At 33.8% G+C, this 26,107-nt stretch overlaps 1 protein-coding gene across 2 annotated transcripts in view; it reads left to right on the top strand.

The window, feature by feature from the left end:
• Positions 1–26,107, top strand: part of Thoc1 (THO complex subunit 1) — a 45,895-nt gene that overhangs the window by 8,671 nt on the left and 11,117 nt on the right. For both annotated transcript variants that reach the window (XM_046438520.2, XM_046438519.2), the window contains exons 7-16: positions 170–265; positions 1,927–2,009; positions 3,484–3,557; positions 8,210–8,318; positions 10,592–10,723; positions 23,200–23,300; positions 24,495–24,561; positions 24,760–24,810; positions 24,904–24,974; positions 25,478–25,573. In XM_046438520.2, the coding sequence (XP_046294476.1) occupies positions 170–265; positions 1,927–2,009; positions 3,484–3,557; positions 8,210–8,318; positions 10,592–10,723; positions 23,200–23,300; positions 24,495–24,561; positions 24,760–24,810; positions 24,904–24,974; positions 25,478–25,573 (880 nt within the window). The remainder of the gene's footprint in view (positions 1–169; positions 266–1,926; positions 2,010–3,483; positions 3,558–8,209; positions 8,319–10,591; positions 10,724–23,199; positions 23,301–24,494; positions 24,562–24,759; positions 24,811–24,903; positions 24,975–25,477; positions 25,574–26,107) is intronic.

Genomic DNA, 26,107 nt, shown 5'->3' on the forward strand with positions numbered 1-26,107 from the left:
TTATCCATGCTGAATTTGTTTTGTTGCTGATAGTACTTTTTGTGACAATGGTTTCTCCCCCATTTTGAGAACCATTTCTTTAGAAAAACATTCATAACAAACTGGTTAAGAAAGTTAGATATTGTTGTTAGATACATTCTGTGTAACATTCATTTCTCTGTATTGTTAGATCTTCTAAGAAGATTATCTAAATCTCAGAATACAGTTTTCTGTGGACGAATTCAACTCTTTTTGGCCAGACTTTTTCCTTTGTCTGAGAAATCAGGTAAGTTTTTATATAGTAAATAACTTATTTGCAGGAAATTTTCTAGTTTCTACTGGATTGAATTTATTATAATAATAATACTGGTTCTAAAAAGTTAAAAAATAGTATAGAAAATTGTTATTGTATTTTCTTTTATTTGTAAACAGTTATACCAATCGTAGATTCTTCAACTTATTAATAATAATATGCCATGGAATCACGCTAAAGTATGTAGATGTGTACCATCATGTTGTATTTCTTTTCCTTTTTTTTTTTTTTTTTTTGGTGTGTGTGTGTGTGTGTGTGTGTGTGGTACTAGGGAACCACTGAGCTAAATCCCCAATCCTTTTTTTTGTTTGTTTGTTAGACTGGGTCTAGCTAAGTTACTGAAGCTGGCTTCAAACTTTGATCCTCCATTCTCAGCCAACAGTGTTACTAGTATTGTAGGCGTGTTTCACCACACCTGGCTCTCCTTTATTCTTATAGAATAGTTGTACTTGATTTCAGATTCTAGGTTAGCACTAGATGTAAGATTTCATCTCATAGGAAATAGCCTTGATTTTATCTCATGTCTTTCATTGTTCTATAGACAAATCAGATATGTAACTTTTGTGATTATAATATAGATTTTTTTTTCTCTGATCTTAATATTTTCTTTTTCTTTGGTTTTCTTCAGTATTACAATGATGTATCTAGGTCTGAGTTTCTTCTTTATTTATCCTGCACGGAATTTGTGGGCATCTTTAAAATCTGTACATTAGTGTTTTTTTCCCGCTTATAAAAATTTTATCCAGTGCTGCTTCAGATATTCTATATGCCTCTTTCTCTGTATCTCTTTTTGTATTTCTGATTAAATATCCATTATATTGTCTCACCAAATTCCCTGTGAATCCTAGGGGAATCTTTAAGATGTGAATTTTAGACAGCAGGTATAGTAGCACATGCCTATAGTCCCTATAGACGGAGGTGGGAGGATCACTTGGGCTCAGAAGTTCAGGACTAGCCTGGGTACCATAGTGAAACTCTGTCTCTCTCTACCCCCCACCCCCAAAATAAGAGTTTTAGAAAGAATGTATGTGAAAAACCAAGTGTGGTTTTGTGAGCTCATGCACACAAACAGTTAAGTTTTGCTGTGCTTAGCAAAACAAGGAAGTCTGGGGGAAGTATGAACTCTTTGAACTGTGTCCTTGTTGCTGTCTTAAGAAGATAGGAGAAAAGAAGTTTCTGCCAAGTGTAAAATTTATATATATATATGTGTTTGCCTGGGAATAACTAACCACAAGTTAATTGATAAGAAATATGGAGCACTGTGACCATAAACAAAGTTTCCCTGAGAATGTTTATCCATGCTTGTAAGGATTAAGCTGACGAAAGGATGTTTTTTCTTTCCCGTTGTTTTAATTAACAATGCTGTATAAAAGAAGGAGAGAAAAAAGTAAAGACGGTGCTCATTTTCTACTGAATGCGTGTGTATGCATGTGTCTTTCTTAAGTATCTTTGCTGTACCAGGAATTACAGATTGTCAGCAGGTCTGACATGGTTTTATTTCTGACTTGATCTTTTGTTTAATTATAGATTCAGCATTTTATGTGTTTTGGTTCTTTGACATGAGTTATATTCTTACACAAGTTTAGTTGTCAGTGGATTTGCTTTGAAAATCTTAATTTTTTTTTTTTTAATAGGTCTTAACTTGCAGAGTCAGTTTAATCTGGAAAATGTCACTGTTTTCAATACCAATGAGCAAGAAAGCACGCTGGGTCAAAAGGTGAGACTAATATAAAACCTCACATTACATCTCTATAAGTTTGTTGTTAAAATAATTCATATGAACAAGACTTTTAAGTCATCAAAAATTTGAAAACCTTTATTTCTAATTTATAAAAATAATACGTATTTGTGTTAAAAAATTCAAACAATATTTAAAATAGAAAGTATAGCTAATCTGTAATTTAAGGTAGGTTATAGAATATCTGTTTTTCTGTTGCAGTGGATTTATACAGTGGCTATATTTAATAGTAGTAATCTAAATTACTACTATATCTACTACATAATCTAAGTCTAAGGTTGACTATGGAGTAGCTACACTTCTATTTTAAACATTGTTTGAGGGTTTTTAAAATTATTTTTTAGTTGTATATGGATCCAATACCCTTATTTTTTTTTAATTTAAAAAAAATTTTTTTGTGGGGCTGAGGATGAAACCCAGTGCCTCACACATGCCAGACAAGCACTCTACCACTGAGCCACAACCCCAGCCCCTTATTTGAATTGTTTTACACAGAATACACATTATTTCTACAATCATTCAGAATATTCTCCATGTAACCTTATAGGACTTTTTATATATATACACAAACTTATGTTGTGTTTTTTCCAAATTAGGTTATAGAACACATATTGCTCTTAAATTATTTTATTCTTTTGATGTATTTCTGCATCAGTACATTTAAATGGTTCGTGAAAAGTCTTTAAATGGGTATATCATAATTCCACATCATTAGACGTTTAGGTAATCTCAAATATTGTAAAAACTACTAATAGCATTACAGTGAATAGTATTGCATATATCATTGCTAAATTTTGCAGGTGTCTCCTTAGGCGAGTAAAATTGCTGGGTCAAAATCTGTACAGCTTTCAAATTTTTATAGCTGTTGCCCAGTTACTTCTCAAAACAATTATACCAGTTTTATACTGCCATCAATGACAAGTGGAGAATGTCTTCCCATTTTCCCAACCACACCAACACTGGGAATTTTTGATTTTTCAAAATCTTTGCTTACTTGATATAAATATCTTCTTTGTATTAATTTATATTTCTTTGATTATTATTATTAGAGTTGAAGAACTGGATTTTATTTTTCTTCTAAGAATTGCTTCTTCATGCAACTTGCCCATTTCACTGTTGAATTGTTTTTGTCATTGTATGTATTTACAAAACATTTAGCTATAAACCATTTTTTTCCAGAGAACCTGTTGACCTATTTTGAGAAAAAAACTGGCTTAAATATTTTTACTATGTCTTCATACCTATGTTATGTCATTTTCATAGTGCTCTTTAGTTTTTGGATTCCTGTCACATAAAATTCCCATTGTCTTAAAGATTATATGTCGGGATGTTACTACAACCAGAATTCTCTAATAATGATTGTCTGTCATTATGTACATGACCTATTATTTCTAGTATTTATCTTCTGCCTGATAACTACTTCATGACAGGCTGTCCATTTTTTAAAATTTAGCACACTGAGGATAGAGAAGAAGGGATGGATGTAGAAGAAGGTGAAATGGGAGATGATGAAGCTCCAACAACATGGTGAGTTTTTAAGCTCAAGATTTCTTGATTTGAAAAAGATAATTCCTTAATGATTTACCAAGTACTAGAGTGAGGATATAAACTAGGAGGAAGGGAATTATGCTTATAGATTTGTTTTATATGTAACTTTCATATATATGGCTTAAATCCTAAATCAGTAATGGGATGTATCAATTGATTTTGGAATTGTGCCCACTTTATGCTTATTCCCAGCATTTGAAAAGCCAGTCAGTGGCAACCTAAGAGCATGTCCCCTTCCATTCAATTTGAAGACCTGATACCTGTGGGTATTACACTGATGTTTTATGAAATGGAAGAGACAATAACATCTTCTCTCCCCTTCTGTCTCTTATTACTATGTCTTTTCTCATCCCTGTATCCTTGAGCCTTTCTTCCAAATAATTTCTTCACTGTGGATAGTTAGAAACAGTGAGGAAGAGAAAAAGGAAACTATGTAGGAAAACTTACTTTCACTAGCACTCTTCTAGGTATCTGAGGCAATGGAAAGTATCAGTAGTTGTAATTGAAAAAATCTGCATTGTTATCTTCAAGATGATGAAGAGGGAACTGCTGTATCTGCACAGAAAGATTCGTATTCCTGGCATCCCAAATTTCAAATTCAGACACAAACCCAACAGCAATATCTAGAAGTAGTGTAGTTCCAGGCTTAACTGCAATACTTCCCAACTTCCTTGAGCAAATTACTTAATCTCCCTACAACTCAAATTTCCGTATCTTTAAAATATTATAATGCCACCAACTCACTGTAGTTATTGAGAGTATTAAATAAGCTGATGATCAGAAAAGGCCTGCTGAGGCACTAGGTTATTGTTATTACTGTAGTTGTTGACATTACGTAAAGTGGAAAATATAACATACTTAGAACAGTGTCCATCCAGTGTTTTGTAGCTAGCTATTAATTATAGTTTTTTGTTGTTGATGATGTTTGTTTTGGGGGACGTGGGAATTGAACCCAGGGATGCTCTACTACGGAGCTACATTCCCAGCCCTTTTTTGAGACATGGTCTTTGGCCTGGCTTCAAACTTGCAATCTTTCTGTCTCAGTCTCCAGCATTGTTGGGATTCACATGTACATCACCACACCCAGCAGCTATAGTAGTGTTTTAGAAACCTATTTGTTCATGTGCATTATGGATAATAGGGTGGACCAGAGTAAACAGGGCCCCAAGACACAGCTGGTTGGATGCTGCCTAGGCCTGTGGAGACAATTCAGCTCTATTAGTTAAGGTCATAGATTAGTGCCAGCTGCAGAAGAATCCCTTAGAGAGGACCCAGCACACCGCTTCCCATCTGTATTGCAGTCACTACTTTTTGAATGAGCAAAGTGTGTGGGGAATCACTTAGTGGGTATATCAGTATATGGTATTAAGTACTATGATTTACAAAACAGGACATCTACAACATGATGTCTATTTCATATTTGACTCAAAAAGACATCAATAAAAAATTTTGTATTAAAATTTCAACATGTAAAGTCCTATAAAATAGCTCAATAGTTTGTTTTTTTTTTAATCAAGTTTTATTTTTGGTAAAATAGCTATGCCTTTTTTCTTTCTTCCTGTTTTTCTTTTTTTCCTTTTGAGGTGTGTTACCCAGGCTACTCCTAGGCTCAAGTGATCCTCCTGCCTCAGCTTCCTCAGCAGTTGGAACTACAATTGCATTTCACTGTGCCCAGCTTTAGACATTCAGTTTTAGATAGTAACTGTCACTTCTAATTTGTTACTGTTTATAAGTATAATAGCTACATATTCTTGGTGTGGATAAGAAAATCCAAAAATTTTTGTGGAATGGTAAAGGTGAAAGAAATTGCAGTGGGTTGAGGAATGAAAGAAAAGTGATAAAGTGGTAACAGAGAGTTTAGACAACTCTTTGAAAAAACTTATCTATCCATGAAGGAAAAGAGGAAGGCATCTAACGGGAAATATAGCTATCAATGGGAGGGGGGATTAAAAAATATATTAGCATCTCAGTTATGAAAATTTCCTAATATATTAATATATATATATAAGGAATGTGTATTAATATATATGAATATATTAGTATGCTAATACTAATAGCATACTATTAGCATAATACTAATAATTAGCATATTGATATATTAGTACTACCTTAAAATTGATTCTGAGGCTGGAGTTATAGATTGGTAGTAGAGCCCTTGTCTAGCATACAGAAGGGCCTGAGAGTTGGATCACCAGCACCACAAAAAATAAAAAATAAAATAAAATAGATTCTATGGAACTTCAAATACATACCAAGCCAATTAAAGATAAAGGGATAAATCAGAAATCTTTACAAGTAAATTGATTAGCAGCTTGAAATAAGATTGTTATTGTTGTCAAGCATTAAATTAGATGTGAGCTTCTACCAGTTGAGACAAAAAAGTGACAAAATGGCTATGTGATTCTCTCTGTAAGAGGTTGCCTTTCATTTTTCTTCAAACTTTCCTCGTATTTTATTTCAAGATATATTTATTATATTCTGTCTTAATCTCTGAGTAATCTCTGAGTATATATATGTATATATATATATATACATATATATATACACACACATAGAGATATAATCTCTAAAAGCAGTTTTGTTTCAAAAATATTCATTATTAAATGTATACAAATATTGGTTCTTGGTATTTCATGGATACAAATAATTTGTATAATGCTTTTCATTTTCCAATTTCCTTTCATGTTTTGGAAATTGTTTTTGCTGTGTCTCTTCTACCCATAGAAAACTCAGAGGTATAATCTTATTGTTGTAAATCAGTTAAGTGCATGAACTTTGTGACCACTATTTCTTGCCCTATCTTTTCAAACTTTTGTAGAAAACTAATTTTAGACTTATAGTGGTTTTATACATTTCTATTCTAATCTCCTTATTTATATACAAAAAAAAACCTAAAGCATTTTATAGACTTTCAAACATTAACCCCTGCCCCGCACCCAAAAAATGTGTTAATAAGTATGTGGTAAAAATTATGCTGGTGTGTGTGTGTGTGTGTGTGTACGTGCGCGCATGTGCGCACACCATCAGATTTGAACCCAGGGACACTGAGCCACATCCCTAGTCCTTGTTTATATTTTCTTTAGAGACAGGATCTCACTGAGTTACTTAGGGCCTTGCTAAATTGTGAGGCTGGATTTAACTCAAAATCCTCCTGCCTCAGCCTCCTGAGCTACTGAGATTATAGGCATATGCCACTGTGGCCTGGCATGCTGTTATTTAGCATAATCTTTTAAAAGCACTATAATATTTCCCCTCATGTGCCCCTAATATCTGAAAAAGTAATTTTAAGTGTATCTTTCCAAAAGATGAAGACTAGGGGATGAATTTACTTCCTTTTATTGGTCAGAATCAAGAATGCAGTTCTTAACATAATGATTCTGTTGTAGATGACTAAACCAACTTTGTTTCCCATACAAAATTATAATCTTACTTGGAATATTTTTGTGGACATGAAGCTGAGTGAAATAGATTCAGCTTATTTAAGTTTATTTTGAAAGAATAGAGTAAAATAGTCCATAACTGTTCGTATAGATAATTAATTCTGTAGAAGTAATGTTGAAAAATTTTGTGACTATTTGAGAATATGAAATAGATGATGATTCCTCATCCATTATACAATGATGATACTGGAAGCCATTTTTGATATGACTAATACAAAAAAATTTCATTGATTGTTTTGAATGATACAGAGGATTTTACTAAAAATAATTTCTTGGGTTTAAAAGTCTGAAAGCTTTGTTCAACATTAAAGATTAAAACATTTTATAATGTATTGATTGATTGTAAATTTAAAACTTTAAAAAACGTCTTTCACCACCAAAGATTTGTACGGCCTGATGAGATGTGACTTAATAATGCCATAAAGTCACTGGGAAAGGGCTTATTTTTATGTTATTATCTTGATGTATATCTTCTATGTTTGACTCATTAGGACTTATTAATTTAGTGTATTAGATATAATGCCTGTAGTGTTTAACATAGGTTCAAAGTAATTAACATTGGTATAAACAATATAGAAATTTCTTTCCCATGTCCAAATTCCAGGCAATTCAGGACTTGGAGGGCAGTACTTAAGTTGTCCAGAAATCCAAATTTCTTCTAATTTCTTGTTCTACCACACTTTGGTGTTTGCCCTTTTTTATATATTACAACATGGCACCTTTACATCTCATTTGAGTCTTAAGGAAGCAGAAAAGGCAGATGGTAAAATGTGGCTCAAAAGTTGCCCATGTGGGTCCTCCCAACTGATTTTTCACTTAGCAGCAAGAGAAGCAGAAAGCATAGTGTTCAGAATACCCGTGTGTTCAAATTAATTCCACCTACTCAAGATGCTAAAGCAAGAAGATTGCAAGTTCAAGGATAGCCTCGGCAACTTAACGAGACCCTTCTTCAGTGTACAAAATAAAAAGAGATGCAGATGTAGTTCAATGGTAGAGCACCTCTGGGTTCAGTTCCCAGTAACCATCCCTGACAAAAGTGTATATAATTATTTGTGAATGTGCACATTTCTGAGGAAAGAGGCCATGGCTTTCATGAGCTTCTGCATAGAAGTTGTGACACAAGTAGAATTAAAAACATTTACATATTTGTAAAATAATTTAAATGATTTAATGTAACATTTATTTTATTAGTTCCATTCCAATCGATTACAACCTATATAGAAAATTCTGGTCACTTCAGGATTACTTCAGGAACCCAGTGCAATGTTATGAGAAGATTTCATGGAAAACTTTTCTCAAGGTAAGTTGCTAGTCACAGATTATCAAAAGGCCATTATTCTCTCTCTCTCTCTTTTTTTTTTTTTTTTAGTAGTACTGGAGATTTTATTTTTTTTTATTTTATGTATTCTAATTTGTTATATGACCGCAGAATTCGATGCACATAGTACACATATAGAGCACAATTTTTCATGTCTCTGGTTGTATACAAAGTAGAGTCACACCTTTCGTGTCTTCATACATGTACTTAGGGTAATGATGTCCATCGCATTCCACCATCTTTCCTACCCCCATGCCCCCTCCCTCCCCTTTGCCCTATCTAAAGTTGATCTGTTCCTCCCATGTTCCACTCCCCCATCCCCATTATGAATCAGCATCCTTATTTCAGAGAAAACATTCAGTATTTGTTTTTTTTGGATTGGCTTACTTCACTTAGCATTATATTCTCCTATATTATATTCTTCTATCCATTTACCTGCAAATGCAGTAATATTCCATTGTGTATATATACCACATTTTCTTTATCCATTCATCTACTGAAAGGCTTCTAGGTTGGTTCCACAATTTAGCTATTATGAATTGTGCAGCTATAAACATTGATGTGGCTGTGTCACTGTAGTATGCTGTTTTTTGTTTTTTGTTTTTTTTTTTTAAAGAGAGAATTTTTTTAATATTTATTTTTTAGTTTTCGGCAGACACAACATCTTTGTTTGTATGTGGTGCTGAGAATCGAACCCGGGCCGCACGCATGCCAGGCAAGCGCGCTACCGCTTGAGCCACATCCCCAGCCCTAGTATGCTGTTTTTAAGCCCTTTGCATATAAACCGAGAGGTGGAATAGCTGGGTCAAATGGTGGTTCCATTCCCAGTTTTCCAAGGAATCTCCATACTGTCAAAAGCCTATTACTTTACATCTAATGGCTGAGATATAACTTAATCTTGTCTGGCATACCTTTGATTATAGAATTTTGCCTCTAATATTTTTATGCCTATTATATAATATACAGAAGGTAAATTGTAAATTAATATTTAAATTGCCGATTTTTGGAGTGGCTTAAAAGTGACTTGGGAATATAAAAGTTAGTAATGAAAATTTTGAAGGTTTTTTTGGTATAATGATTATTATCAACGTAAATTGTTTATTCATTTTCAGGATACATTTTGGTCTTTGCACAAAATTATTTTAGCTATCTTATTTAAAAAGGGGTCTTTAAACTACAGCCTAGGGCCAAATCAGCCAACTGCTTTAGAAACAAAGGTTTGTTGGAATGCAGCCATGACCACTCATTTATCTGTGGTGGTTTTTGCACTGTACTGGCAGAATTGAGTAGTTGCAACTGACACTATCATGGGCCACGAAGCCTATCCTAATTACTGTTCAGTCCTTTACAGAAAAGGTTTGCTAAAGATTAGTTGTCCTTTTTTGTTCTAATCAAAATCCAGGATATGAAGGTAGCTCTGAAAGTAGCACAGAATGTGTTCTGTGTTTTGAATAGTTTTTTAAAAATAGTTTTCATTTTTTAATATAATTTAGAGGGGATAATACCATCCAAATTCAGATTAAGTGGTTATCGAGAAATTATTAAGGAATTGTCTTCTAGCTGGATAGAACTTGACATTATTGTTTTGTTTGGTTACAGTCTTAGCACAAGAAATACTTGAGAATTTCCATAGCTGGTTAAACAATTAATTTCACTGGTAAATTTCTGTGTACAGTCAACCCCTTCAGATCAGTAGGTTTCACATCTATGAATTCCACCAACTATAGATTGAAAATACTTGGGGGAAAATTGCACCTGTATTGAACACATACAGACTTTTTTCTTGTCATTACCTAAACAATATACTATAATGAATATTTTCATAGCATTTACATTGTATTAGGCATTATAAGAAATTTAGACATGATTTAAAGTATACAGGAAGTATTCATAGGTTATATGCAAATAGTTCACTATTTTATATAAGTAACTGGAGCATCCTGAGATTTGGTTACAGACCCATGAATGGATCCCAGGAGACTACTGTACTCCCAAAGCATCCTTTCTCTCAAACTGTAAGAAATCATATTTTTTCAGGAAGAGAAACTTCTTCGCTACTTTGACAGTATAGTGAAATCTCATACAAAATGGTCTTTACCATGATTTTGCTATCATAATTTTTCTTGTAGAGTGTGCCTAACATTATACATATATGGTTTACTGGAAATAAATTCTAAGTATTTTATACAGAAAAGCACTAAACAAATTTTTGATAACAGTGTCCAATAAAACTAACTGATATTTTTATTTTTCAGTATTCTGAAGAAGTTTTAGCTGTTTTCAAGAGTTATAAATTAGATGATACTCAGGCCTCCAGGAAAAAGATGGAAGAATTGAAAACAGGAGGCGAACATGTGTATTTTGCAAAATTTTTAACAAGTGAAAAGGTATAAATCTTTTCTTTTTCACTGAAATAATTATAAATACTTTTTTTTTCTTTTTTTTTTCCTCCTCCTAGCTGATAGTCATTTTTAAGTTCTATAGAACTGTTTCTTATCTTGCTTTTAGTTAAAGCTGACAAATATTAGTTTAAAAGTCTCATTTCTGCCTTGGACACATAGGACTAATTTCAAAGCTGAAAGGGGTTCTCCATTAAGTCTGTTTCGTAGACTTATTTTAGAGTAAATGAAGCTTAATTGCTTTTAAGTGTATGCATTTTAAACCTTAAATTAGGATTTAATATGCATTTATGAAAATAATATTTTGTAATTAGTTTATCATTAGGTACAAATAAGGGGTTTTAATGTTTCCTGTTAATCTATTTATACTTCTTAATGAGTAATTTTGTTCAAATACAATGCTAAGGGATTATGTAACTTTTCTAGTCAAAATGCACATTGAGTTTATGTTTCAACTCACTCCCTTTGCTCCAAGCACATAGCAATGACAGGTAAAATATAAAAAGAGAATGCCAAAAAGACACAGTGGGGCTTCCAGAAACAAGATAAGTATCGTCATGGACCGGAAATGCCAAGTAATGAGTGAAACTGAAGCCTTAGTCTATTGGACTGTGTCTAAAGCAGGTGGTGGCACCAGGAATTTGACTGCAAACAGAGACCAGATGTGCTCAGTGTGAGACCAGGAACCAGAGCAAGATTCACTGCTGGGGGCTGGGGTAGAATTTTATCTACTTTTGAAAAGAAATTAAGAAAAAATATTAGTAATCTTTTACCAAGGCCTATGGTCTTACAGGAAGTTATGGGCCTAAGGATAACAAAGATACACTTTTGTGTCCATCTGCTTGGTTGGTGACTGGATATATGAAACCTCCTGAAATTCTGCTCCAAAAAGTCATCATTAAAACTGTTTCCAGACTTGGGCCTGGAGCCTTGATAGAAGCAAATGCAAAATCACTAGACAGGAGAGGTTGTACATAGGAAAAAGAAGCGAACAGAAGAAAAACTGCTCATTCAAAATTCGCTGATTATTTAGAATTTCAAAAATCTATAAAGAATCCAGTTGAAAGATAACCAGCAAAATCACCTTTTGGAATATGCATATATTTATTCCAAATGAAATATACAACCTGACCAAGACTTAATAAATGTTTTGGATACTCAGAGATAACTGATTTTCTTGTTCATTGAAAAAGAATAACAAATTGGGAAACAGAAACAGGCAGATGCAGTGAGACTATTGAAGATGACACCTAATTGGGAGCCTTGGAAATGAAAACTATAATCAAAGTACAACACAAAATTAAAGTATAGACTGGACATAGATGAAAAGAGAACTAGTTATGCATTGAAGATAGTGATGTTCTTATCAAGAATATAGCGCAGTGTAACAGATTTTGTTTTTTAAGGAAAAGAGCAGTTAAACCTTGGAACAGAGTGAGAAATACCAACATTTGTCTAATAAGATTTCCAAAGAACAAAATGGAAGGAATGGCATAGAAATTATTGAAAAGAATTGAAGGAAGTCCAAGTCCCCAGATTAAAAGTGTGCTACAATTAATCCAGCAGAAGAAAGAAAGATAAATCCATACTTCTGTATACTATGTTGTAACTGTAAGGAAATTAAAAAAAAAAAAAAAAAAAAAAAACAACTGCCACTGAAAGAAAGAAAGATACACTGTGAAGAAACAGTTATTTGACTGTAGCAGATTTCTAATTTTTATCAGCCACCAACACTAGAAGACAGTGGAAAAATAAGTGCTAAGGAAAAAAAATAGCTATGATTCTAGAATTTCATACCCAGCTAAATGCCCTCCAGACTGGATGAGATTTTTATTCAAAGACTGGAAAAACCACTCAGCAGTCCTCATTTTCAAAATACTACTAAAAGATGCCCTTCAGGAAGAAGGAAATTGAACCCATAAGAAAGAAGTGGGATACAGAAAACAATGGTGAGCACAAAAATTGAAAAATGTGACAGTAAATTTACTATTGACTATAAAAACAAAAAAGTCATAACAATTGATTTTTAAAATTAATGTGGAACTTAATGACCATAGTAATAAGAGAAGGGAAAGCAGAAATACGTAGTGATTAAACTCACTGAAATTCATGTAATCTTCAGGAGAAGGAAAGGAATACTGAATAACTTAGGCTTTGAACATTTGTTAAGAGGGTAACTACCAAAAGAAAAACAACCTGTCACTCTGAAACAGCACAGAAATTAAAAAGAGGGCACTGAGGAATATAGATTTATCTTATAAATCTAATAGATGGTAGTAAGGGAGGACAAAAGGAGCAGAAACTAGGGTAGAAATAAGTCTAACTGTATCAATAATAAGAAATTTAAACCGATTTATTTACCTGGTAGGACAGATGATAAGATTGAATTTTAAACTCCAGCTCTGAAAAAAATAAAATTTTGCAAGTCAAAAATGTACACACAGCTAGGTGTGGTGATGCATGCCTAGTGGCTCAGGAGCCTGAGGAAGGAGAATCGAAGGTTTGAAGCCAGCCTCAGCAATTTAGTGAGGCCCTAAGCAACTCAGTGAGACTTTTGTCTCAAAATAAAAAATATAAAAATGGTGTGGGGGTGTGGCTCAGTGGTAACGCCCTTGGGTTCAATCCCTGGTACACACACACAAACACACAGCTCTATTTATTAATTTAATGAAACAAATCTATAAATTAAGTTAAATTAAGAACTCAAAACTTATTTTACCCTTAGTAGAAGAGGAAAAGAAAACCCCCAAAACTCTTCTCCTTGCTTAACAAAGAACCTTCTCAAAGAAACTTACCTTTCAGAAAGCTGAAGTATTGGACTAGGGATAGAGTTCAGCGGTAGAGTGCTTGCCTAGAGTGTGTGAGATTCTGGGTTCAATCCTCATCATTGGTAGAAAAGGGGGTAGGGTGCTGAGGGGGTAGGGTACCTGTAGCATTAAATAATATTATCAGTGCAAAAAAGTTATAAAACAGCCAAGAATTATGTACTTTGAAGAGTTACAAGTTACATTTCTTAGGACATACCAGCCAATTCAAAACTCTGTATGTCAAAAGATTTTTGTTGTAGTTACAGATAACATTTCTAAGAACATTTTAATGGTAGAAAACAGCAGGGTTGGTAGAGTGCTTGCCTCGCATGTACAAGGCCCTGGGTTCAATCCCCAACACCACACACAAAAAAAGAAAAAAACAGCAGGGTTAAATATTTCCAGAGACATCTGCATGTCGGGTTTATGCTTTTGTGTCATTCTCCATTCACTTTATGAGACCTAACTTTTCTAATAGTTGTACTTTTCTGAAGCTTTGTAAGGCAGGCTGTCACCAGCAATTAGGAAAGCATGACCTTTCAGGGATAAGCACTGGAATTCCATTAGTTAATACCATGAGGTGGGTAAAATGCAACTTTGAAAAACTTTACACTTAAAATATGAAAGGGGAAAAAAAGCACAGATAATTGTACTAAAGAGAATATGAGGCATGTGTTTGGTTGTAGTTTGGCATTGCATGATTAGATCTTTCATTGCGTTAATAGAGCTTATGACCCCATCCAGGGGGATGTTATTACTCAGCATTGTATTTTGTTGTATGGATGCTGTCAAACTCTTCATGAGAAAATTAGGAAATGATGCATGGCACAGATGACACCTTTTTGGTTGGAAATGGGCCACTCATCTGCATCAATGGTAGAGCTTCTCAGAGCTTTGATGAAAATGATTTGACTTGATTTTCTCTAACACAGTGTTATCTTATCTAGCACATCACTGTTCTATGGATGGCCACTGGGAAGTAGCAGAAACCTTATTGACATTCTCTTAGTGTGTCTTGAGGAGAAAAACCGAGTCTGTTGTTTATTATAGATTTCATAAGATTGTCATATGAGCTATGTAGGCAATCCATCCAACCACTTTAGTTGAATTAGTCTAAAATTCTAGGGTTGGTTTATTTTTCATTCTAATTAAATTTTATTCTAATTAACTCTAATTATTTTTTCATTCTAATTAAATGTTTGACTATCTTTGCTGAATCCAAATGAAGGACTTTACAAACGTTATCCTTTGAAGTCTTCTAAAAATCTTTTGCTGACAATTGTGTCAGTTTTGGCATCTGGGTGTATTTCCACCCACCCTGAAATTGTAAATACAGTTAAAACTGCAACCTTTCCATATGGTTGACAGTTTTTTATTTAAATAAAATTGACCTGAAATGGTCCTTGAGGCAAAATGCAAAAGCTGTCCTCTGTGGACCTGACAGAGCAGCTTCTTAAATATCATTAAACATATTGAGAATTTTAGAGCATAATTATCATTCTTAATTATTTTAGAATCTCTCATACAAGCAAGATATAAGAGTAAATTAGCAACAGCCATCTAGGAAAGACTGAAGACTTCTTAAGGTACAAAAGATCCCCTGCCAATGTAAGCTCTGAATTTGGAGCCTAATTTGGGAGAAAGATAAGAAAGAAAGCTGAAAAGCCTTGGCAGAAGAGACTGGTTGTTTGAGAAGATAAAAGCAAAGAGAATAAAAACTAGTCCAAACTTGACATATATGTTATTAGTTACAGTAGCCATGGAGTTAAAAATTTTAACTCCTCTAGAAATGAGAACTCTCGTCATTTTTTCAACCATTACATAGTCATGATTTACACAAAAGGAGAATGAAGTTGATATATTTATAAATGTTAAAAGATCTCTGACAAACTGGGCATGGGTAGCACATGCCTGTAGTTGCCTCAGCTCAGGAGGCTTAAGCAGGAGGATTGCAAGTTCAAGGCCAGCCTTAGCAACTTAGTAAAACCCTGTTGATTGATTGATAAATAAATAAATAAATAGGCCTGGGGGTGTAGCTCAGTGGTAAAGTCCCCATGGGTTTAGTCCTCAGTACTGAAGAGAAAAAGACCTTTGACAAGAAAATGTTCTCTGAGTAGTATGATAATTGCTAAAGCTGAGTTTTGGACAGAGTGTAGTGAGGGCAAAAAAACATTATGAGACCCTTGAGAAGAGACAAAAAGAAAATTTGTTTTCTATTATACACAAGTGTTTATTAACTTTAAATATGCTTTGATGTCTGTTTTAATAGATTAAACAATGTTTAATAGCAATGTTATTTAAAGCTGTAAGTTCTATTTTTAAAGGAATTCTATCAAGCATGTATAATATGGATGCATTAACAGATTTCCTCACTTTAATTTGAATTTTATGAAGAATAATTGTATATAAACATAATGGCCAAAGATACTTAGATTAAAAGCTCATATTAATAATGGTTAAGTGCTTTTTGTTTTTCTATATCTAAATTTTATATATCCCTGTATATTGCATGAATGAAAGATTTCTCATATTTCCATCAGAGTAATATACTTGCTTTAATTCTTTTATATATATATATATATATGTATATATATATATATATATATATATCTTTATTTTATTTACTTATTTTTATGTGGTGCTGAGGATTGAACCCAGGGCCTCACACATGCTGGGCAAGCACTCTACCGCTAAGCCACAATCCCAGCCCCCTTGCTTTAATTCTTAAGCATAAGTGAACATGATATAAAAATATATACTGAATTACTTGTGAAGAATGCCTTTAAAGCTATTTTAAATGTGTTTTTATTTGTAAGACATTACTTATTAACAAATTGGTTATATTATGCTTACGGTTTTAATCTGGTGGTAAAGGTATTCTTAAGAATTTGTAAGTACTTCAGATTTTCAAAACTGAATGAGAGAGAAAATTGTATGACCATCCTGCTGTTCCTTTAGTGCAATACAGTAAAAGTCTGAAGTTTAAAAGAAACTAAGAGGACAGAATAAACCTCAAGAAAATAGAACAATATATTAATAAGAGCATAAATTAATGATAGAACAAAGAAACTATAAAATGTATCACCAACTCATATAGAAAACTTGAACATGTGAATAATCATTAAAGAATAATTTTTAAAATGGCATTTTTTTTTTTTTTGATACCTAGGATTGAACCCAGGGGCACTTAACCACTGAGCCACACTCCCTCCACCTTTTTTTTTTGTTTGTTTGTTTTTTTGTTTTTTGTGTAGAGACAGGGTCTCACTGAGTTGCTTAGGGCATTGCTAAGTTGCAAGGCTGGCTTTGAACTCACGATCCTCCTGCCTCAGCCTCCTGAGCCACTGGGATTATAGGCATTTTCCACTGTGCCCAGCTAAAATGGCACCTTTTGAATGATACCATGCCCAGAAGTTTTTAGGCACATATTATCAGCACTTTAAAGAATAAGTAACTCTTATTATATATTAAAATTTTCAGAAATTTGAAAAACAAGAGAAATGACCTAGTCTATTTTATGATTTTAACTTTTAAACAAAACCCCAATAAGGATCAAATAAGAAAAAAGTGTACATGTCAACCTATTTATAGAGTGAAGGAAGGAAGTTTTTAAAAACTCAACAAATCAAGTGAAGTAGTTGGGTTTTTGGGTTTTGTTCAAATGGGACTACAAAGATTTATCCTAGGACTATGAAGTTTGGGTTCAGTATTAGAAAGATCACTGTGATACCAAATTAAGATAAAGATTTTAAAGGGCTATATGATAATCTCAGTTAAAAGCCAAGGAAATTGAATAAAATCTAACATTCATGACACAACTAAGAAGTGGAAGGGAATTTTCTTGAAGTTGATAATGAGCTTGATTAAAAACCTTATGGCAAACATCATACATAATAATGAACATTTTTTAAATGTTTCCACTAAATTCAAGAACAAGAGATGGAGACTTACTAATCATATTTCTGTTCAGCACTTTATACTGGAGGATCTAGCTATTTTAATAAGAAAAATCAAGAAAGAAATAAAAGTTGTAAGGATTGGACTTAAACATGTAAGGATTTGAAAGGAAAAAAACCAAACTGTCCCTATTTGAAGACAATGTAATTGTCTACAGAGAAAATTCAAGAGAACCAACAAACTGTAATGACTAACAAGACTTGGGCAAGGTTACAAGAGAAACATCAGTACTCCTATAAAACAGTAATCACTTACAAAAATGTTATTCAAAAGAGCAGTGAAAGCCAATACCTAAAAGTAATCTTCATAGAGGAAATCAGAAAGATGGAAAGATATAACTACATTTGTATATAGAAATGCTGCTTCTCCCCGATTTATCCATAAACTCAGTGTATTTTGGATCACTACCCAAAGGGATTTCCCCAGGGAATTCAGGAAGTTGATCTTAAAAAGTTTTCATGGAGAAGCAAAGAGCCAAGAGTAAGGAAAAGTTGAATAAGGTGGGAACACATGCCCTGTCATTTTAAGGCCCATAAAGCAATAGTTAATTAAGACAATAAGGTAATTATTCAGAGCTATAAATAAAAAATAAAACTGGAACAGTAGAAAGCCCAAATTATAGAAAAACTTGATACACAAAAGAGATAGCATTATAAATGAATGAAGAAAGGATGAATAATGTTGCTAGACAACTCATTATTCTTCAGGAAAAATTTAGTCCATAACTCAATATATGCACAAAGACCAATTCCAGGTTACTTGATGTCTGAATGAGAGAAAACAAATATTTATTAGGAAATATGAAACATGCAAGTTTAGAGTAGGGAAATATTTCTTGAGCTACAAAAAGCACAGATCATAGAAGATCAATTTAATATTGAAGAGTATAAAATACTATACAGAGTGCAGACAGCCAGACAAGGGGGAGAGATTTGCCACCTAAATAACTGAAAAAGATTAATATTCATAATAGCCCATTGATAAACAGAATACAACCAAATGGAAAACTGGAAAGATATGAATAAGCAATTTACAGGTATAAAAATTGTTTGAATAACTAATAAGCTTATGAGAGACGCTAAACTTCTGTAGTGGAAATAAATAATTAGATAATCATTTCAAATTTACCAAATTGGCGACCATTAAAAACAGCCTAATAATCAGTGCTATTGGCAAAGTTATAGGAAAATGAGATCTTTCATCTGCTGTTGAAGTGTAAATTGAGTCAAACACTTGCAAAACAACTTTATAATAACTAGTAAAGTTAAAACTTTTGTTTCTAGTTAACAACCACTTGAGAATCAAACACACAAAGAAATACATAAAACTCACTTACATTGTAGATAAATGATGTGTTTGTAACTGAAAACTTTAGAACAACCTAAATGTTCATAGCAGGAGACTAATAAATTTATACATTTCAGTGCTATAAAGTACTGAAAATGGGTAAACTAGAACAGTAATTGGCAAATCTGACTTATTTGTAAATAAGTCTTATTGAAACATGATTTTGCTCATCATTTACATATTGTGCCTGCTTTTGCACTGTGAGCAGAGGTGAATAGTTGTGACAGAAACCATACAGTCCACAAAACTTAAACCATTTACTAATTGATATTTAATGGAAAAAACTTGCTAATCCCTGAACTAGAGCTATATGTATTAATGTGATTAAATTTCAAACCTAGTATTGTGGAAACAGCAAATTGTAGTATCACAGATGTAGTATAGAGTTTGAAAACATGCAAAATACACATATATTTTTATACATGCCAACATCTGTATACCTAGTATAAAATATGCATAAGAATCCTAACCACCAAATACATGATGTAGTGGTTACCATAGTAGAGGGAGGGAGGGAAATATTAAGCAGGGAGGTTATAGAGTGTTGATGGTTTCTATAATCTCTTTCTTAAACTAATGAGCAACAAGTAAAATGTTAAGTTTTGATATCTAACTGGGTAATGGTACATGACTGTTGAATTACTTAACTATATCTTTTATTGAGCATTTGAAATACTTGAAACCTTTTCAACATTTTATAATTTAAAAAAATAGAGTGATTTCAGATGATACATTAATGATAGCAGATTTTAATATGAAAATGCTCTAAATATTTTTCTGGCGTAGATTTTTAAAGTATTTTGTGTTAGATTGATAGAAATGGGAGATTTCATACTTGGCTTTAATTTGACCAGGAATATTGTTTACATGTAAAATTGACAAACTGTAAGAATGACCAAAACTAATAGCATAGGCCTTTTTAGGCTTAGAATAATATCAAGAAGGCTGAGGCCTGAGCTAAGACATGCAAAACCTCTGATTTAGTGTCTTTTCTGATCCGTGATTTTTAATCCACTGTTTCCATCAAGAAAAAGTATCTTCCAAATGAAATATAAATGTGGTAGAGGGGACTTCAAGACAAAGATAGACAGTAAACAGTGCCTAGTCACTTTGGTTCATCTCCTCAAGCCAAGGAGTTCACATCTTCCCTCCAGACTACTGAACTGCTTAGGTAATTCAGTTGGGCCAGTGTTGCCCTTGCCTTGGCATCTGTTTCCTCCTTCCTCTTGTTTCTTTCTTCCCACATAAACTCCAGGTTTAGGTTTGCTGCTACTGTTTGTAGTTTAGATGCGTCTCCTCCAGGAAGCCTTCCTGGTGATGCCTGTCATTGAATGAGCCCTGCAGGAGAACAGGCTTTGTGAGCAGAATTGATGTGTTTTATTTTGTTCATGAAATTTGATCAATTGAACATTCAAGTGGAAATTTGATCAACTGAACATTCAAGTAGAGGTATAGCTTATTAAGTATACAAATCTGGAAGAGGATCTAGGTTGAGATATACATATATATATATATACATATATATATATATAATTATATATATATAATATATATATATAATTCGAATATATATATATATATACATATATATATATATACATATATATATATAATTATATATATATAATATATATATATAATTCGAATATATATATATATATATATATATATATATATATATATATATATATATATATAATTCGAAGTGGTAATTAAAGCTGTAGAGTACATGAGATCAGTGAGGGAGGAGAGTGTAGATCAGAAAGAGAAGAAAGAAAGCATTAAACCAAAGAAGAAAACCGCATTTAATGGAGAAGGAAAGGAGGAGAGTCTCAAGAGAAGATAACTGTGAACAGTAGCCAGTGAGAGCAGAGGAAAAACATAGAAAATCATGAACTCAATGGAAGCCAAGCATACCCAGTAGGATGAGGACTGTAAGTGAAATAAGTCATTGGTGATCTTTTTTTTTTTTTTTTTAAGAAAGAGTGAGAGAGAGGGAGAGAGAGAGAGAGAATTTTTAATATTTTTTTTTTTTTTTAGTATTTGGTGGACACAACATCTTTGTATGTGGTGCTGAGGATCGAACCCGGGCCGCACGCGTGCCAGGCAAGCGCGCTACCGCTTGAGCCACATCCCCAGCCCCTCATTGGTGATCTTGACAGAAACACTTTCAGGGGATGGGGAGCAGGTTGGAAATAGTGTAGCTGGTTTTTTTTGTTTTTTTTAAAGGAGGGCACAGTGAAAATGTGGGTATCCTGGAAGCTATTTAATGAAAAGGAGTCCTTGGAACGGAAGGGCAGGAAATACATCAAGCAGGGTAGTTTACAGTGATGGAACTCAGTTCTTACCATTGGAATGAAGGGATTGCCTTAGCCATGAAGATGTGACAGAAAGAAATGACGGAACAAAAGTGTGGTTACAGAAGATATGTAGTTTTGGGGGCCAAGAAATTAAATAACTTTCAATTTAATGAATTTTTCTACTCATTGAAAGCAGAAGTTGTTATCTACTAAAAGATGAAGAGTAGTGTTTTTGGTAACTAGAAAGATTTAAAATAGTTGCCGTGAAAATCAAAAGAGAGAATAGCCTTATAGAATAAAGACAGACTCTGAGACAAGATGTTGAAGTTGGAGACAACAGAGCAGCAGCACTTTCTGCAGAGTGACATGATGTGGTATCTTCTCTCAGGCTCCTCCCCTTAGGGTTAGTATAGAGAAGGTGACCCATGGTTGGTTTATCCAAGTTTGTTGTGTGCTCAGCAGATGTCACTGAAGAACTGTGGGATAGGAATGTTGAGGAAATTGGCAGGAAATGGTGAAGAAAGAAATCATGAAGTTTTGGCACACTAACACCTCACAGCCAAATCTGGCCACTGATTGTTTTTCTTTCTTTTTATATATTTTATATATATATGCTTCTTGGCCCAGAAAGCATAAAAATAGTTACTATTTAGCCCTTTAGGAATAATTATCTACACTAAAATTGCATTATAATAAAAATAGGACAGGGAACTGGGGTTGTAGCTCAGTGGAAGAGTACTTGCCTAGCATATGTAAGGCACTGGGTTTGATTCTCAGCACCACATAAAAATAAATAAAGGTATTTTAAAAAAATAGGATGGGACTTACAGATAGGGAATAGCTCAATGGACTTAGGTCTCAATAAGATATATTGTGAGCTACTGAGTGAGAGAGATGGGAAGGACAGGAAGTTGTAATGAGACAGGATTGTGAGATCAAGATTTTAGAGCTGGGGCAGCTATGAGTGATGACCAGGTCTAACTTGTGGCCTGTCAGTGGGGTTGAGGGTTGAGGTCCAGGAACTAAGAACCAGTCTTGAAGAGAATAAAGTCACCCAGGATTAGAAAGAAAGGAAAGCTGATGGCACACCATTCACATTTGCCTGTTTGGGATGGGAGAGTCAATATGATAAACAACAAACAAATTCAGTTCCTAAAGTAAGGGAAAGCTGATTAGATACATACACACACACACACACACACGTTGTTGTTGTTGAAGACATGGGCTAGTAAGTAAAAGGCTAGTACATGGTGGGCTGCATTAACAGATGGAAACATACCATGTGAAGCTTAGCCGGTGAATGGGAGACATTGAACTGGAAAACAGTCACTCAGCTGTCTTCTGGTTATTCATTGTTACTCTGGGTCAGAAAGGCAGAATTGATTTTCTAGATAGTCTTCAGCTTCCTTCAGTGCTGTAAGGACATAATCAGAATAACTTTTCTTCACCACTGGAGGTAATTTTTGCAGTAAAACCAGCTAGATGGCAGGGTTGTTGAAGAAGAGTTTCCTCATTAATGACCTTCAAGTCCTTTCTGGTCCGCATTCTGTGAAAATCCAAGTATGAAGCAATTTTGTCTAAAATCTAAAAAAGCCCATTTAATCCACAGATGATTTTCACCTCTAATTCCTTCCTGCTTATGATTGAGTACCGCCTCTGGTTAGGTACTTTGTAGGGCTGCAAAAATGAGTGGTGCCCTTGATATTATGCTGTTTACCCATATAGGCCTCCCCTTTAGCCATTATTTCTTACATGTGCAGCCACTCCTTTACTTTATATTTCTGCCATACTTTATCCTGATGTCAGGGTCACCAATAGAATATTGTTATTCACCAGCATGAGTCTCTCATAGCATAAAATGATCAAGAAATCTAAATGAAACTTTGACTGTTATGTCTTGGGCTCATGCATTAACACTTCACACAAACTGAGTTCACAAGAAATATTTTTAATTGAATTGGAATCTTCCATTTCTATAGTCACAAAGCCTATACTTTTGGGAAAAACTTGATTTTAATGTGTTGTTTTGTGTGTGTGCTTGTTTTTTGAGTAGTTGATGGATTTACAACTGAGTGACAGTAACTTTCGACGACATATCCTGTTGCAGTATCTCATTTTATTCCAGTATCTCAAGGGACAGGTCAAATTCAAAAGGTAAGTTTATAAGGGTAGTAAAGGATTTATAAAAAAGCAGCTTAGAAAAGAACCTGCTTATAGTATTTTTCATATGTGTTGTGCCCTATGCATGAAGGCTATATCCCTTAAACATGTCTGTTGCAGCAGATATACAACCAGTTGGGAGCTTTTATATGTAGGATATTCTTTTGAAGAATAGGTACTAAATATATCTGCTATTCATGTAGTCTCTTGTGCCAAGTTTCATGCCTTCCCAGGAGGTTTTAGAGGGTAGAAGTCTCTCTCTAGACTTCCAAGTCTCCCTCTCTCTCAGAACTCAGAACTCGTCCCAAGCTAATTTGCAATCTAAGCCAGGAAGACCTCTCTCACATTAGACCTGAAAGAAACAAAGTCTTGAAGCAAAGAGGAGTTCCAATTTCTTTGGGGTTTCACAAAGCCTCATAAGGATTTCTCCTGTCTAAAGCCCTTCATCCAGGGCAGACCATTTCCTCTTGTTCTGTCTGTAACTGAAGTGGAACCCACTTGTTAAATACACAAAGCAGTGTGGTACTCATTGCATAAAAGACATGACATCACTTGCTAGCTCCACTGCAGCACTTTCAGAATTGTAATTTTAAGGTCACACATAGTAGATACTCAAAAATATTATTTCTTACCCTTCTGTTTTGGAGGTTTGATATAATATAGAAAGATCAAGGGTTTGGGATCAGGTCTAGGTTTTAATTCAAGCTTTGGTGCAAGCACTCAATCAATATTACTTAGATGACTATAGAGCACCTAGTGCACAGTAAGAGCTCAGTAAATGGCAGTTGTTAACAATTTGTGTTTGCCTGAAATCTTTTCTAGGGTTTTGTGTCTTTTATTCATTTTATTTTGAGTGAATTTGAAATGGCATGCCTACATGAATGTCCATCATATGTAGGATTACGTTATATTGCCTCAGGTTTTCTAATCCGATCTGTTAATGTTATTCTTCCTTATACACCTTCATGTCTTCAATTCTAGTCCTCTTGAGGCTGAAGTGTAAGAATTTTCTCTTATGTGACTTCTTATTTTGATAATTTTTGACACTGTTTACAATATGATTAAATGAGTACACACCATGTGTTTTTTTTAAGACCATAAACAAGACTAAAATTGGATATATATTCTGCTATATAACTCAAACATGCATATATAACTCAAACATGCTTTTATTGTTTTGTTCCCTAGTTCAAACTATGTTTTAACTGATGAGCAATCACTCTGGATTGAAGATACTACGAAATCAGTCTATCAAGTAAGTCCAACACGCAAAAAACTCATGATTGAAAAAAATGGAAATTTAGAATTTTCTTTGTTTCAGCCCCAAATAGGAAAATAAGGATAAAGTTAAGCTCAGGTACAAGACCACAAACACTTCTTGGTTCTCTGCCTACAAACCACTTCTCTGATGCAGAAAGTTGTTGAAAGCTTAGTATATTCTTTCTAATCACAGCTACTATCTGAAAACCCCCCCGATGGAGAAAGATTTTCAAAGATGGTAGAGGTATGTGTTTTATATTTATATAGGATTTTTTTTGCACCAAATATGATTTCAAATGATTCTATTACATAAATATAATTTCCTTGTTTTTCTCAGCATATTTTAAACACTGAAGAAAATTGGAACTCATGGAAAAATGAAGGCTGCCCAAGTTTTGTGAAAGAAAGGTAAATATATATATATATACTCAAGAATTATGAGAAAGGCATTTGAAAGAATTGTGGTATGTCATGTATGGGTAGGTATATATGTATTTCATATAAAAATATAAGTTAAACTCTATAGATAGAATACAGTCTGTTTTGCTTTATTTCTTAAATTCTCAGAACAAATTGATCTTCATTAAATATGAAAAAATGCCATATGTATCTCCTTGTAATTTGTCCTGTTGCGTGGCATTTTTTTTGTGTCTGATGAATGTGTTCTATCATAACACAAATTTTCATTTTGTTTAGAAGAAAAACGACTTAATTTTCTTGTTGTTTGTGTGTGTGTGTGTGTGTGTGTGTGTGTGTATGTTGTTTACAATTGAACACAGGGCCTTGTGCATGCTAGGCAAGCACTCTACTCCTGAGGCAAACCCCCAGTCCTAAATTTCCTTTTACGTTAGAGTTCCATTTCTACCATCTAATTGTAATTCCAAAAATAGTGTATGTTTTCTTCATCGCAGAACAACAGATACCAAGCCCATGAGAGTGGTACGGAAGAGAACAGCCCCAGAGGACTTCCTAGGGAAAGGACCCAATAAGAAAATTCTGATGGGAAAGTAGGTTAATTTGTTTTCACATATGGAGTATTCTTTTTCATTTTTTATTTTTATTAATTTGTGTGTATGTGTGTGCGCGTGTATGTGTGTGTGTGTGTGGTGCTGGGGATTGAACCCAGGGCCTCGTGCATGCCTTGTGCATGCAAGGCAAGCATTCTACCAACTGAGCTATATACCCAGCCCATGGAGTATTGTATTCTTAATTATTTTTATATTTTGAAAATATTATTACAAGAACTTTCCAATTTGTTGCATCCAAATATAATATGAATTTAGTCATGTAGATGACTAAAGCAAACCAGACCCTGTCATTCTGTAGAATAGCCATTATGTGTGTGTTCAAATACTAGCTAAGCCTTTATTTTGTCTCCATCTTCCAAACTTCATGGCTCTAGACCATGCCATTATTTCTCTGTCACAGAAAATAGAATTGTTTGGATGAATGCAGCTCATTTCTAGTTGTTTCAAAAAACCCTAATACTTGAGTTCTGTTATCTTCCAGTTAACTTGTCATTGCTTTTCATTGTGCTTGAA

The sequence above is a fragment of the Marmota monax genome, unplaced genomic scaffold, assembly GCF_021218885.2.
Source record: "Marmota monax isolate L192 unplaced genomic scaffold, Marmota_monax_Labrador192_F-V1.1 WCK01_AAM20220418_F8-fsc00232, whole genome shotgun sequence".
NCBI classification, from domain to species: Eukaryota; Metazoa; Chordata; class Mammalia; order Rodentia; family Sciuridae; genus Marmota; species Marmota monax.